General features: G+C 35.1%; 1 protein-coding gene across 2 annotated transcripts in view; it reads left to right on the plus strand.

Annotated features, from left to right (window-relative positions):
* The first annotated feature begins 3,648 nt into the window (after positions 1 to 3,648).
* LOC129369501 (fibronectin) overlaps positions 3,649 to 15,274 on the plus strand; it is a 32,407-nt gene continuing 20,781 nt past the window's right edge. Inside the window, exons 1-13 of one of the 2 annotated variants that reach the window (XM_055044959.1) lie at positions 3,649 to 3,748; positions 4,933 to 4,977; positions 5,048 to 5,148; positions 5,231 to 5,252; positions 5,397 to 5,657; positions 5,788 to 6,048; positions 7,034 to 7,303; positions 8,540 to 8,803; positions 11,937 to 12,055; positions 12,835 to 12,976; positions 13,226 to 13,489; positions 13,578 to 13,838; positions 14,416 to 14,679. In XM_055044959.1, coding sequence (XP_054900934.1) covers positions 5,095 to 5,148; positions 5,231 to 5,252; positions 5,397 to 5,657; positions 5,788 to 6,048; positions 7,034 to 7,303; positions 8,540 to 8,803; positions 11,937 to 12,055; positions 12,835 to 12,976; positions 13,226 to 13,489; positions 13,578 to 13,838; positions 14,416 to 14,679 — 2,182 coding nt within the window. In that variant the 5' untranslated portion in view covers positions 3,649 to 3,748; positions 4,933 to 4,977; positions 5,048 to 5,094. The remainder of the gene's footprint in view (positions 3,749 to 4,932; positions 4,978 to 5,047; positions 5,149 to 5,230; positions 5,253 to 5,396; positions 5,658 to 5,787; positions 6,049 to 7,033; positions 7,304 to 8,539; positions 8,804 to 11,936; positions 12,056 to 12,834; positions 12,977 to 13,225; positions 13,490 to 13,577; positions 13,839 to 14,415; positions 14,680 to 15,274) is intronic. The other variant, XM_055044968.1, reaches the window with a different exon arrangement.

Raw genomic sequence — 15,274 nt, forward strand, 5'->3', positions numbered from 1 at the left:
ACATATTATCAGCATCGATTATGTCTCTTGTTGTCTGTTTTGTAATTTAAATACACAATTTCTATTAAATTTATAGAATGAAACAAAAATAAAACATACATACACTACAAACACACAGAATCTTAAGTAATTTTTGTTGAGTTTTTAGAGTAAATATATTAGTTCACTCAAAAATAAGACAAAAGTCACTTATCAGTAACTTTTCAGCAAGACATATAAGAGCTTGTTTTAAGTAAATAATTTCTTAATATTGAAGAAAAATGAAATTTACTGGCAGATTATTTTTCTTATAAAAGACATTTTCCATGTTAAAAGTAAAATAATGTCCCAATATCAGTACTTTTTTTAAATCAATGTTAAGAAATTATTGACTTAAACAAGCTCCTATATGCTGATGAAAAGTTATTGATAAGTCAGTTTTGTCTTATTCTTGGTGAATTAAGATATTTATACTAAAAGCTAAAACAGAAGCACTTGATAATATTTTCTGTTTTTGCAGTGTAGTAAAGCAAAAAGGCATCTATAACTAGATTAACACGATGCTTTTGAAAAAAAAAGCTACATAATCATCATAAAACTCTTTTTACAATGTTTTGTAAATGTTATGAGAGTGTTTTAACACACACCCAGATAGCAGGATCACTCTGAGCTGCCATGACCTTTCATTCACAGCCCAAGTTTCAGTTGGCTAACGTCCCAGAACCCTGAAAAGAATGCCCTCATTTCATCCACAATGGTTGGTTTAATAAAAGATACACAAAAAAGATAATAAAAGCACATGAAAAATAACTCAACCAAAGAAATTATAACTCTTCTGTGTAATTGTAGGGAAGCCAGGAGGATTTATGGATGTCACGTACAAGAGCAGTCCATTTTTCATAATAAATCCCAGATTAAAATCAAATTTCTTGTCGCCAAGGAGCGATTTGGTTTGCCTGCAAAGAGAAGTAAAAATAAAAAACAGATTTAGGTTACAACCTTAGTCTCAATTTGGATCTGTCAAGTTAAATTATAAATGAGACTGATAATAACCATAATAAATAGTAATTTTTATTGCCATTTATCTATAAAATGGTGTCAGGAATCTGTCATTTGATTTAAGGCTTCTCAAGTTTTGGCTTGTTTTGTAGAGTTAGGAGACACTTTCAAAATGCCGTTGAGCCTGTGTTTATTTTTCAAAGTGAAGGAATCAGACCAACAACCAGAGGGGGGAAGAGTATCAAAACATTATACTAACACTATGTCAACACATTTTCACTCAAGAAAAAGTAAAACATAGTCGTGAAAGAACTTACTCAGGAAAGAATAAAAGTTTATTTGATAAAAATGCTACTCAAACTAATGTAACATAATTAAGTAAAAGAATACATAACATGTAAATGATGTAAAAATAGTCAAGAAAGCATAAATTATAGTTTATTTAATCTAAAAGTTGTTTAAAAAGAAAGTACACTTAGATTGTGAACAATCTGATGAAAAACAAGTATCAATGTCTGATATTTGCCACGTTATCAGCGCTTTGTGAATCATATGAAGAGAAAAAGAATGGCGTTAATACAATATGTAACATAATATTTCTGAATTCAATCCATAATCGTCCCACAGAGGCAACATCATCACAGGTTCCCAAACAGTTTATGAGAAATCTGCTGTTGGGAAAAGAAAAGGCAACACAATATTTTTAAAAATACCATCAAACACAACCAGATTCTGGGATTTGTTTGAGTTTCTTTTTGAATGAACGGTCTGCGGTGCTCTGGGTTGCTAACAAGTAAAAGTAAAAATTATCCAAGTAAGAGTAAAAAAGTATTTGGTAAAAAAAGTCTACTCAACTACTGAGAAACTGATCAAATTATTAATATTATCAGTTAATATTAATAATTAATATTATTAATGTATAAATGATATCGTCAGATGAACCAAAATATACAATTAAAACCAAAATTACAAGAGTTCATATAAGTTACAAAAAATAATAAAATCAGGCAAAATCGCTTTTTCCAAATCAGTTTCTTTCAATAAAAACGTTTGAAACTTTAACAAAAACTGCAGGTTTGTGTCTGTGTCTGGTGGATTTCTTTATTTTTTATTAAACCATGTTTGTTTTTCTTTAAATGAGTAGAAAACCCAGACATTTACGCAAATAAGAGAAATGATGCTTCATAATAAAATCATTCAAATAAAAGTAAAAACTACAGTGTCGTAAATAAATTTTTTCCAGGAAGTTACTCAAGTAAATGTAACTCTGTATGTTGTACAGCAAACTTCAGCGGTTACCTTTACACTTCCTGGGTTGTTGTTGCTAGGTACAAGCATCAAACTGCCAACATAAAAGATGAAGATTAGTTGAGAAATCTACTGGAAGTTGCGTCACAAGATGCTCAATACGTGTGACCTGTAACAGTGTCCTCTCAGGACAATGCAAGGAAATAACAGGGTGTTCACATCGCTTGTCCTAATTCAATGAGCTTAGAATTGAGCGTTTACAGGGCAGCTTAAGTTTCCTGCAGGGTTTCATGTTGACTTTCTATTTTTCTCTCTAGTGATTCATAGGGAAGCAAGTGGAGATGGCCCTTTATTAGTTCTAGATCTATTGTTGTTTGATAGTTATTTTTGTTTTTTATTATTAACTGTGTTTGAAATCTTTCAAAAGTAAATAAGTACATTTAGGAGCCCCATCTTAGGTTTTTTTCTAAGAATGCATCTTTTTAGATGAAAACCAAATTCCTAAGATTATGTTCTTTTTCTTCAGTTTCAGTAGAACTTGTCTCCTTTTATAAGCTGCCCCTCCTTAATCATTATCTCCAGGGATCAGGTCATTCACTATGTTCTTGTGCATTGCTAGAAAAATGACAAAAAAGATGTTTGAACCCGTAAACACCATTACTTACTGTAAACTGGAAGTGGAAGGAAAATGAAAACTTAAAATTAAATGGAGATTCATGTATAAACAAAGACTGTGACCTAATCAATGCTGTTTTTATGGCAGTTTTAATCTGGTTATATGGTTTTAATAAAATAACTTGTTCATATTTAGATCATATTTGGGTAAAAAAAATAAATCAATGATCCACTATTTTTAAAAAACACATTTATGCAAGTCATACACTATAAAACAATTGAGCTATATTTAGTTACTCTTTAAGTCAAAATGTAACTTATTATGTTTTATAAAACATAAAATGTTGTATTTCTTATAATTTAGAATAAGTAGTTATTTTAATTTGACAATAAAAGATGTGCACTTGGTTGAGGACAGTATTTTTGCACACTGTGAAATAATTATTTGGTTTAAATTACACTAATAAGATATGACAGATCAACATTAGTGAGCTATGAAAACTTAAGAAACAATTCTTAGACAAGTTGTCTATTGCCGCTAATCAACTTGATGAAATTCAAATTTTAAGGTTGACTCATAATTGAGAAAAAGCAAAATAATTTTCTACAAAATTGTAAGTTGGCTCTGAAGAGTTAGAATGGACAACAAGCTAAAAAGAAAAGGAGAAAATAAATAAATAATAATAAGGATTTTCTTACACTTACTTTGATTCGTGCGTAGAATTTCTAACGGGCCAATCAGGAAACAGGAGAAGTTGTGAACGTCAACAGCAGCGGAGGAAGTGAACAACCACCGCTTCCAAATATCCGCCATTTTGTTCTGCTGGGCCCTTCTCTCTTCACAGTGCAGGAGTTGGTAACTTCCGTTAAGCTTCATATCATCGAAATGGCAGCCGCGGATAAACGGGTAAAATTTTCGCCCATTCAATGCCATCTCCTTCGGTTAAACTGTAACATTTTGTTCCGATCCACCCATCGAAAAATTTCCGGACTCTTGGTGCTATTTTGCTGTAACAAGTCTCAGAGAAACGTTTCTGTCACGGGTTTATTCTTCGCATGCGCGGCGGATAGCAACACAAAAACAATCGCGGATACAATTGTTCTGAGTTGTGCTGTTTATAAGTTGTTCAATTTACAATTCCTAATTATGAATATTTGCGTTACATGAGCACTTTACTGTTACTGTTTTGAGAAGCTAATCGAAGCCAGTGAGGTGGAAGCGAAGGATCTCATGCGCATGCGCTTTCGTTGACTTTCTGAAAGCAAAGCGCCATCTAGTGGCTGATCATGACAACTACAGCTGATCCATGGTGTGGTGCTTTAAAATGGTGGATAAACCGAAAACACCAACAGTTTCAAGAGGAATAAATTTTCCCCATGAAAACGCGGTAATTTTTAGATAAATCTCAGAAATGTTCTACAGAAAACTTGGATGTTTCTGAATTTCAAAAGTTGGCTTTTTTTACTGTAGATTTCTGCAATTAAGCTTAACATTTCTAATATTTTTTCTACCACATTTTAAACTTTTAAAACTAAGAAATGTAGAAGTTTTTCTAGAAACGTTTTGAGATTAATCTTAACATTTTTTTTTGTTTTTCCAGAAACTTTTGACTTTCCATGTTTTAGAACTTTGAAAATGTTTTTTACAGAAAATTTCGGAGATTATTCTAAAAATGTCCATACTTTTTCCAAGCAATTTTTTTCAACTTTTGGAGTACAAAGAGAACAAAAAATTAGCTTTTCTTATTTTCTAAATAATAAAAAACTAGAAATTTCGGGATGAGGGCCACAAATGTCTAATTTCTTAAAGTGAAGAAATGAAAGTGCCTCATTTTTTTCTAGCAACTATTTGACTTTTCAAGTGTTTTGTAGATTAAAATAGTGACAAGGTATTCATGAACAAATTAAAATGTAACACTATCAAATAACAAATAGAGAAAACAAAGTTGTAAAACAAGAAATGGATAGAAACATTTAGAAAAGCTTATAAACACAACCACCAACCTTGTTGTGCAACCTGCACAACCAGCAGGATTGTGCAAGCTGGTACATAAATGTTAGCTAAATAATTATCCATCCCTCCCATTGCAGCTGTGACTGCCTCAGGCTACAGGTTGGACCGCCTCTCCTCATCAGGTAAACATGATTGGTTCTTACCCGTCTTAAATCAAAGCTCAAAAGAATCCTGCACATCTTTTGTGTTTAGCTCCCTTGTACATTAAAGAGATTTTAATCCCAGTCTCGGTGTGAAAGATGGGATTGCTGGGAGCCATAGGATTTTCTTTAGCTTTGGTTTTTCTCACCCAGGTAAATCTATGCTTAATCTGAATGTATTGTAATTTATTGCTGAAATTTAAATCATATCACATAATTATTTTGTTATTTACAGATACATCATTGTAGGGCACAAGGTAAGAAAAAAAATTGTCTCAATTTCAATCCCAAAAATGGAATTTAGAAAGCTAAATATTCACAGGTAAAACTGTTGTTTTTCCATTATATGTTTTTTCAGAAAACTTTATTAACTTTTCTGCTTTATACTTCTTAATTTTCAGCATGTAAAATTTTATCAGCAAAGTCAGCAACTGCCTCTTCCATTTTTGTAAAATGGGAGAGTTATCCAGGAGCAACAAGCTATATGTTGGACACCAGAAGGAGAAACTCGTCAGATACGGCGCCGATTGTCCTTGTATTAGGGGCGCAGGTGACTGAGAGGAACATCCTGGCTCTCAGTCCTGGAACTGAGTACAATGTGACTCTTAAAGTGATAAATTTTTTAAGTGTGAGCTGTGTGACGTCAGCATTGGTACTCACAGGTAAATCCAACAGGGAATATTTTCATTTTTGCTTAATATCTCACATATTAAACAGATAAATAAAATACTTGCGTTTTAGATGAGAAACATTTCGGTGCATATGAAGCTTTTCTCTATTTTTCACTTGCAGTGCCTGATACATCACAAATATTACAAGGCTGGTCACAGTCAAGTACCTCCATTACTGTCAGATGGACAGCAATACCATCTGCTCAGCACTACATCCTGCAGGTGATCTCCCAGGCTACAGGGACTATGCTAAACTTCACCTACTCCAACACCACAGCCACGGTGACAAACCTGCAGCCCACCACCAACTACGACTGCTACGTTTACACGGCTAACCAGGCAGGCTTGGGAAGCAGAAGCAACGTCAGGACCATCACAACGCGTGAGTTTGAAAAATCTGACGAGAAACATAATCTGTTTTACTGAAGACAAGTTGTTAGCTATTGAATAAAGAAATCTTGATTTGCATCCAAATTAGAAATAGGAAAATAAGAGGTAACAAGACCCTGATCATCATGGAGCTTATGTCTGTTTATATGCATTTATATTTGGTTTCTTTTTTAATTTAGTTTGGATTCAACGCTAGTGTGGTGCTTAAAGAGTTTTCTGCTTTGAGTATTTTTAATGTTTTGGTTGGAAAACCCCTCCTACCTAGCATTTAAATTGTTTTATCAAAAGTAGAACAGGATTAAAATAATCTCAAACTGAATAATCCTAATTAAGGATGCCCAGAGTAAGAATTCTTGTCTGTAATTCCGATCATAGTTATTTGTGATTAAGCATTTTGCGATACCAAGTCCTATGTACAACATCTAATTCCTTAAATCTGTACTATATTTGGATATGTTTCAAATATCAATAGTTTTAAAGTGCAGTAAAAAAATTAAATAACTACATTTTGTTCATATTACATGAACTACTGCAGCGCAAAGATGGTCTCCAACTTGACCAAGTCACCAATGGGGCAGGCGTATCTGTTTTCCTTCCCACCAACGTTATTCTTGTTCCAATTGGAATTTGTTTGGTTCAATTCTGAACTATCCGAGTTACAAGAGCTGCTAAAATATTCTGAAAACGCATCATCTAAAACCAGCAGAACTTTATTATTTGTTTCTAACAATAAATCTGACTCAACTTGCACTACACAGTAGATTCAGCAGCAGATTTACTTTCAGAAGTGAAGTACGACAGCTTTTGCTATGCTCCACTTGATTTTTAAAATATTATTTTAATAAGTCACCGTAATGTTATAAGTCACTTTAAAATGTAATGAGGAGGACTCCTAAACTCTAATTATTAATATAAGTAAATAATGTGTCATAATCTAATAATAAATGAGAATTTATGCGATCTGTTGTGTCTTTTAGTGGTGCAGCCTCCTGTTGGAGTTGAAACAACACAAACCAATGCAGAAACGGTGAGCGTTACGTGGACGTCGGTGGTAAACGTCCTGATGTACCAGGTCACCATTCGGAACCTCGATGAACCCAACATGAAGCCTTCTGTGTACAATGTCACAAAAACCAACCTGGAAATCAACGGCATCCGCCCATGCTCCAACTACCTGATATCCGTGTCCTCGTTCAGCAAGTTCCTGGTGCTGAGCGAGCCCACAAACCACAACTACAGCACCAACAGTGAGTTTCCAGAGCCAAAGCTGTATCAATAACTTCTGGATAAAGATCTAGGTCAGCTATTCTCTCTCAGGCCAGCCTTTCAGACATGCAGAAGATGATCCTCAGGATAAAAAGGATTCAGATTATCCAGCATCTTATCTTGTTATTGAGGGTGTCGTATAAAAAAATCCCTGGGAGAAATCAATCCAAAGGCGATTTTTAAAAAAAAATCTCAATAAAGAGGGTCAAATTTGAGCCAATGATTATCTAGTCAGTGATACTGACTTGTTTCTGAACTTTTCACACTGCAAAAATACAAGATCTTGCCAAGTATTTTGTCTGTTTTCTCTTGCAAATATCTTGGTACACTGAAAATAAGACAAAACTATATAGTGTTAAATGCAATATAGTAGCTGTTTTAAGTCAATAATTCCTTAATACTGATAAAAACGTTCAGCTTGCAGAATATTTCACTGACAAAACTGGACAAATGTCAGTGGAACCAGAACTTTTTTTTTAATCAATATTAACTGAGGAATTATTTACTCAAAAAGCTCTGATATCTCACTGAAACCGTGCTTGAAAATTGGACCTTATTTCTAATATACTCAGATATTTATATGCACTAGAAGCTAAACAGAAATTCATAGTAAGGCTTTTTGGTTTTGCAGCTCAAAAATGCCTTTTTTCCAGCAGCCTAATGACCAAAAGCCTCTCAAATATACAGAAAATAGGGAGTAATTTAAAGTTACAAGGAAGAAAAACATGTAATCATTTCCCATAGTAATAATTTATTGTTAGGTGTAATGGTGTAAAGCTTTACCACTGCAAAAACTCAAAATTTGACCAAGTATTTTTGGTGTAGTTTCTATTGCAAATAGAAAGTTTTGAAATAAGACAAAACTAATTTACAAGTAGCTTTTCAGTAGGAGCTTGTTTTGTTCAGTAATACCTTAATACTGATGAAAAAGTTCTGGTTCCATTGACAGACTATTTGACTTGTTATAAGTGAAATAATCTGCCAATGAAACTAGTCAATTTAAAAAATCAATATTAAGGAATTATTTACCAGAAACAAGCTTCTTCTTCTTGCCGAAAAGTTACTTGTAGTTTGGTTTTATCTTACTTCAACGGTACTGAGATATTTGCAGTAGAAACTAGACCAATAATATTTGGTCATATTTCGTAATATAGGAGGTTTTCTCATGTGAAAAATACCCCAAATTAATCAAGTTTCTTATATTCAACCTTTCACAGAGTTGGCACCAGTGTCGTCTGTATCGGTGGATTACTCCTGCACCACAAACTCCGCCGTAGCTTCTTGGTCGTCTGTCTTTGGAGCCAACTCCTACATTGCCACGGCAGTGGACAAAAATGGATCAGAGGTGCAATGCACGAGCCAGGGCACCAGCTGCACCATCGGCGGACTGACGTGTGGCCAACAGTACAATGTGCACGTCACACCCGTGTCAAACAACTGCAAGAACCAGGTCAACGCCACTTCAGCTTCGTTTCAGTCCGGTGAGCCGCAAAACAGCAAAGAAAAACACAAAGTAAATCTCAGTCTCATACTGAGACCCATAAACATGCATTTGTTTTACATAAACACCTTATTCTACTAGCATAACAGGCCCCCAACACACTACACTGTAAAAATACTGAATAAATAATGATTATTGATGACCTGTTCTCGTGGGAGATTATTTTATTTACAATATTTAAGGAATGTCTTAAATGAAATAATCTGCCAGTCTTAGAATTATTGACTCATTTGCTTAAAACAAGTTTCTACATCTTACTCAAAAGTTGCGTGTGAGTTAGTTTAGTCTTATTTCAAGTGTAATAACATATTTTCTCTAGAAGCTAGACTAAATGCTTAAAATTTTGTGTTTTTGCAGTGTAAGCATTGCAACTGTCTCCAAAGTCCGAAGAAAATCACATTTTCTCCCCTAAAGTTTGAATTCTAACTTGGAAAGTCTGTTGGTGTTTACCTCAAAATCCAATATGGCCGCCATGTGTATGAGCGGTAGTACAAATGGATCATTTTTGATTGATTATTTTACTTATACTAGTATTTTTTTTTGTTCACCAACCACACATTTCACAAGCTTGGAACAAAATTTCAAATGATTCTGTGGTTCATGTTCTGACTTCTGAGGGAAAAGGTAACTCAGAAAAATAATGATGATCTGGAAATAAACAGCATTAGCATTTCGCCAGGAACCTCATTTGGTTCCTGGCGAGAAGGAACCAGATGTTGGGGGGAGATTGCATTTTGCACAGGACAAATATATGTATAAGACAATATTACAGAATATGTGAAGAAACATTGGCTTTTTTACTGTTTTTCCTCTTTTTATTTCATTATTCATTAATGGTTACATCTGTTTGGCATTAATGTAGCCAGTAATGGCTCCTTCCTTCTGTCTTTTTATTGACGGAAACATTTGAATTTCCAGATGCAATCGCCTCGAGCTAACATAGCCAGTATGAACGTGTCAAATAAAGTTTATTTTAACCTAAATTTTTAGAATAATGATTGAAAAACTAAATCAGATTGTATTACTTAAGTATATACATAATTTGAAAATGTATTGCATATCTTTTTTTCCCCTCCAACTTTCTGGAGTGCCCTCTAGTGGCCCTTACTTTGAAAAACACTGCTATAAGAAGAAACTGTTACATTAGACCCAAAAAATAAAATTACAAAAATTGTAGTTACCATAAAATAGACATTTTTTGCTCTACACTTTGTGTTCTTGCCATTGACAGGAATTTAATATTCTCAATTACTTTTCTTTTCTCTCTCTCTTTTTGTTTTTTTGGCATTGACTTGTACATGGAAAGATTAAAGCGACCAAAATAAACAAGTAAAATGTTGACTAATTGATAGTTAAAAAGGAAAAATGGTAATAAATCACAACACCATTGCTCAGGCTAATTTCTTTTCTCTAGATTTAATAACCAAAAAACAAGTGAAATCTCTTAATTTTTACATTTTCCTACAGAAATCCTGAGAGCCAGAAAAAAATAACTCCGGCAGACACATAAAGAAACTGAATGAGACATCCAATAATCATTCTGATTTAAATGTCTGGTAACCTGCCTGCTTGTGTATCTGGTTCTGAACTGACACAGGCAGCAGAGAACTGTAACCTCATCCTTAAGAATTAATTATGTGGCAATAAAAAGATGTAACGTATCCTCTAAGCGCCGGTGAAATGAATGGGGATGTTCTATCAAATTCTTGGACGGTGAGAATTTTTACTGCTCCACCCCGGTGTGTCTTTTTGTCAAGTGCTTTCATCTCGTATGTCGCTCCGTTCTTTTGAACATTCTGGCTCAGACTCGCTGTCCTGCCTCACCCGTCACGCAGGTCACGCATGACGCCGATTATCTTTTCAGTCTGCTTGATAAACAATAGAAAAAATTAAGACTTCACTGTAAAACATTTAGTTGTGTCTGCTAACTTTTACTCTTCTTGAATGTGTGAGTTTGTGAGAGGCAGCTGTGTTAACCTTTTATGAATTTAACCAGGGTTTTTAAATTAGTGCTTACTATTTCCCAGAAGTCTTAGCGGCATGTTTTTATATCCTGTGTTGCAACATGAGTGAGTGCGTTAGTAAGGTAAATATTAATCTAACGCAACATGACAACATTCATCATGTTCAAACTATTTTTTAGCAGAATTTATTGTGTTGTTTAGTGGAAAGTATTATTAGCAAAAACAAAATCTTACCAAGTATTTTTCATCCAGTTTCTAATGCAAATATGTGAGCACACTTGAATTAAGACAAGCAACTTTGCAAAAGATAATTTTACTCATAACAAGATATATTTTCATGTTGTAAGTGAAATAATATGCCAGTTTTTCATCAATATGAAGAAATTATTTATTCAAAACAAACTCCTCTATGTTGGGAAAAGATGCTGGTAAGTTAGTTTTGTTTTATTTCAAGTGCGCTAAGATATTTTCACTATAAATGACATGAAAATACTTGTTTAGATTTTGTGTTCTTGCAGTGAAGTTTAATTAAACAACCACAAGAAATGAAGATTTTTTTTCCATGTTTTTCAATTAAATTAAACGTCTTTTAAATGTTTTGCAGTGCTGCGACACTAAATCTGGTGATTATAACTCAGAAACCCCTTGTAGTAATAATAAACGTTGATAAAAAAATCAATTAAAATATTTTTCTCTTAAATATAAGACGTAAAATTTGTTATGTTAAATCCGTTAAAATGAGTCTCATTACTTTGGGGAATACTTGCTTACAGGTTTCATCTTTCAAATCCGTCCAGATTCACGTCCATGTTTGAATTATCTTTTAAAAAAATGGGTCTCCCATTCAGCTTCACTCAATATCACATTGTGTTGTGTTCTTTCTCTTCATAATAGACTTGTGCTTTTATAAAACCTGAATGCAGAGAAACACAGCTATCTGTATCAGGGCGTTTTAACCTAAAAAGAAATATGAGAAATTTCCCTTTGATTGTGACATTTAACCATAATTACTGGTATTTTTAATTCTTCTGTTATACATCAACCACCTATTCTTCTTTTGATAACTTTATGTGAGTATATGTATTAAAGAATATGACATGATGTGGTTATAAGGTTTGAATTACACATTTGATATCTCTTTCTGTCTAGTTTCCTGCCCTCCTGGCAACCCGATGTTGTTGCGAGAATGTAGCAGCAACGTTATTATCTTCTCATGGAATCACACAAGCAGCATAGATTTCTACATAGCCCAGGCACAAGACTCGAAGGTAAAATAAAATACTTTTTACTTTATTTGGTGTCTAATTTGGGGTTTATTCTGAAAAAAAAAAAGTTTGGTGTGGTGGAAACAGCAGCGATGTTGGTGGCAAATTTTGCGAGCTAACTACTACTACTGTTACTGCTCCTACTACTATTACTATTACTACTACTGCTGCTGATGCTGCTACTGCTTTACAGTCCAATATTCATGACTTTTAAGTTGATCGGTCTTTTTAAATTACTACGTTTGGGCGCTCAGTGACTGCTACTGGAGAAACTGGCATCAGATTTACTTATTACAAATTAAACAGGTACAAATCATTTGAATATTGTGAATCTTTTTTGCCATTGATTTCAGAAAGTGAAGTATTTTCAGTTTTTTTCTTGTAAATTTGACGATAATAGCTGACATAATTAAACCCAAAATTTCATTTAACTAATTCAGTCAATATTATCACATTTTCTTGTGGGCCACTAAAAAAATTAATATTTGTTTAGGGTTTAGTTTAGTTGCACTAAATCATAACTGTATTTATGTGCATAGTGGGGGTCATTTACAAAATATTTAAAATGCTTTTTTAAAAAATATAAAAACTCATTTGTTGTAGTGAATTGACAGTGACAGCAGAGGGAGCCTCTGGTTTTAGTCTAGAGTAGCTCAAACACAAAGATGTTTATTTGTTAATGCAGAAAAGACAAACCAATAAAACGTTTTCCATGTAAAAATAAGTATTTTTTTCTTTGTTGGAGCATGAATATACCTTATTCCCATTTCTTCTGTGTCCAGGGAGAGGTCTTGACCTGCGTGACCGAAGACAACTCCTGCTACTTCACACAAACGGCATGTGGTCGACGGTACCGTTTCACCGTATACTCCGTCACAAAGGGCTGCAGGAGTGGGGTTAGCTCGACTGTTGATGTTCAAACAGGTAAAAACACTGACATTTACAAAAATGTGAACAGAAACACACACTTGTGTGTTTTTATCTTTCATTCTGAACGCTTTCATGGGTGGGATTTTACATGTGTGACATCACACTGCATCTACACTCCAGTTAACGATTGGCCAGTTACTAAATTGGTTGACGATGATTTCAACACTCAGTTAATCACAATTAATTCGATCCTATTTTAAATTTGAAGAAATAACTTATAATGTATTGTGTTTTTTTCTCCAGCGCCATGCATGCCCCAGAATTTGCAGACGTCAGCCAGTTGCGGCAGTAACGTTCTGGTCAGCAAGTGGGACCACGCTGAGGGCGCCTTGCGCTACAACGTTGAGGCTCAGGGAAACACCCGAAACAGCAGCTACAAATGCAGCTCACAGTCCAACAGCTGCGCCATGGAGGGCGTCCTCTGTGGAGATCAGCTGACCATGACCATCACTGCGTACGACGACGAATGCGCCAGTGCTACAAATTTGGGTCCGCCTGCTGAGACAGGTGAGGGGAAAACTTGTTTTACACACCAATTTTTATGGGAAAAGTGCAACAATAACAGACTGGATGTAATTTGTTGCCTTTCGTTCAGTCCCATGCACCCCCCAGAATGTGTTGGCTACGAAGGAATGCGGGTCCAACTCCATCAGGGTGTCGTGGAAGATGAACAGTGGAACGGCATTCTACACTGCTATTGCAAAGTCCAGTGACAATGTGATCGGCAGCTGCAACTCCATTTCTCCATCCTGCACCATCAAAGGCTTGAAGTGCAGCAGCAACTACACCGTCTACGTCATTGCCTCCAACTTTATCTGCAACAGCTCAGAGAGCGAGATGGTCACCTTACAGACAGGTACTGAACAGACACGCTGAGCAACAGTTTCCAAAAATTAAAGAGAAAGGGATGCGGTGCTTTGGTATTAATCATCAGCACTATGACAACCAGAAAACAAGGTCCAGGGTGACACAGAAGAGGATAAAGGCCACTGGAAAAAAAGAATCGACCTTTTTTCTCTCAATTCTGACGTCAATCTCAGAATTCAGAAGTCCAAATTCTGAGTTTAAAGTCTGAATTTTGAGGGAAAAAATGTCAAAGTTCTGTTTTGTTTTTCCCAGTGGCCCTAGTCCTCTTCCTTATTTCTGTGAGGCAAATGTTTATTAGGGTTGAGTGCTGATACAATTGGGCATAATATTTGCTCTATGAGTAAAAATTATGACAGAGCAAAAATTCTGTCATAATTTGACAGAAAAATTTGTGGGCAACCCTCAGACTGTGTTGCCATAGCAACGGGGCTGTGTGTTGATACCGAGAGGAGAAAAATGTGTTGTTCCTTCTTTATTCTGTGCTATTTTCCCTTTTGCTGTGGCCTAAAAATGCTTTCCGAGTGAATGTTTGAAAAGTAAAGTTTTGAAACTGATGTCCGTTCCAGCCGCCTGCGCTCCAGACAATGTCGCCACCGCCCTGGACTGCGCCTCCAACGCTGCTCTGATCTCCTGGCGGTGGAACTCGCCCATAAACTCCTTCACTGCCACCATCACTGATGAAGTTTATGAAACTCTTAGCTGCAGCTCCAACACGACCAGCTGTATCGTTCCCAACCTGAGATGCGGCCGCCTCTACAGCGTCTCCGTGCTTCACAACGACGCGACCAGCTGCTCCAGCGTCCCGTCTCAGCCCGTCCACATGGAGGCTGGTAGGAGCAACGTCAGCTGCAAACATGAAGCCGTGACCAAAGAAAACCAACAACATTTGAAAAGTGGAGACTTGTGTTACAGAACAAATACATCATGACCTCTTTTGTATAGAAGAAGATCCTGACTTTAATCTCAGAATTCTGACTTCATTTTCAAAATTTTGATGGTTTTTCTCAACATTTTAAGTTTAATTTCTGAATTCTGACTTTAATCTAAAAATTCTGATTTTATTTCTGAGTATTCTGACTTTAATTTCAAAATTCTGAAGTTTTCTGAGAATTCTGACTTTAATCTCAGAATTCTGACATTAATCTGTGGAGATTAAAGTCCTCCTTCCACAGACAGATTATTTCTTTTATAAAATGTGATTAACGTCATATTATAAATGAAATTATTTGCGAATGGAAGGAGTCCTTAAGGAGTTACTGACTAAAAACAAGCTCCTATATGTTGGTGAAAAGCTACTTGCTAGTTACCTTTGTCTTATTTCAAGTGAACTAAGATATTTGCAATAGAATGTAGACCAAAAATACTTGATAAAAGTCTTATTTTAATCACTTAAACTCATTTCACATCACTCTTCTCATTTCCGTG

The sequence above is a fragment of the Poeciliopsis prolifica genome, unplaced genomic scaffold, assembly GCF_027474105.1.
Source record: "Poeciliopsis prolifica strain line A6 unplaced genomic scaffold, Auburn_PproV2 SCAFFOLD002, whole genome shotgun sequence".
In the NCBI taxonomy this organism is placed as follows: Eukaryota; Metazoa; Chordata; class Actinopteri; order Cyprinodontiformes; family Poeciliidae; genus Poeciliopsis; species Poeciliopsis prolifica.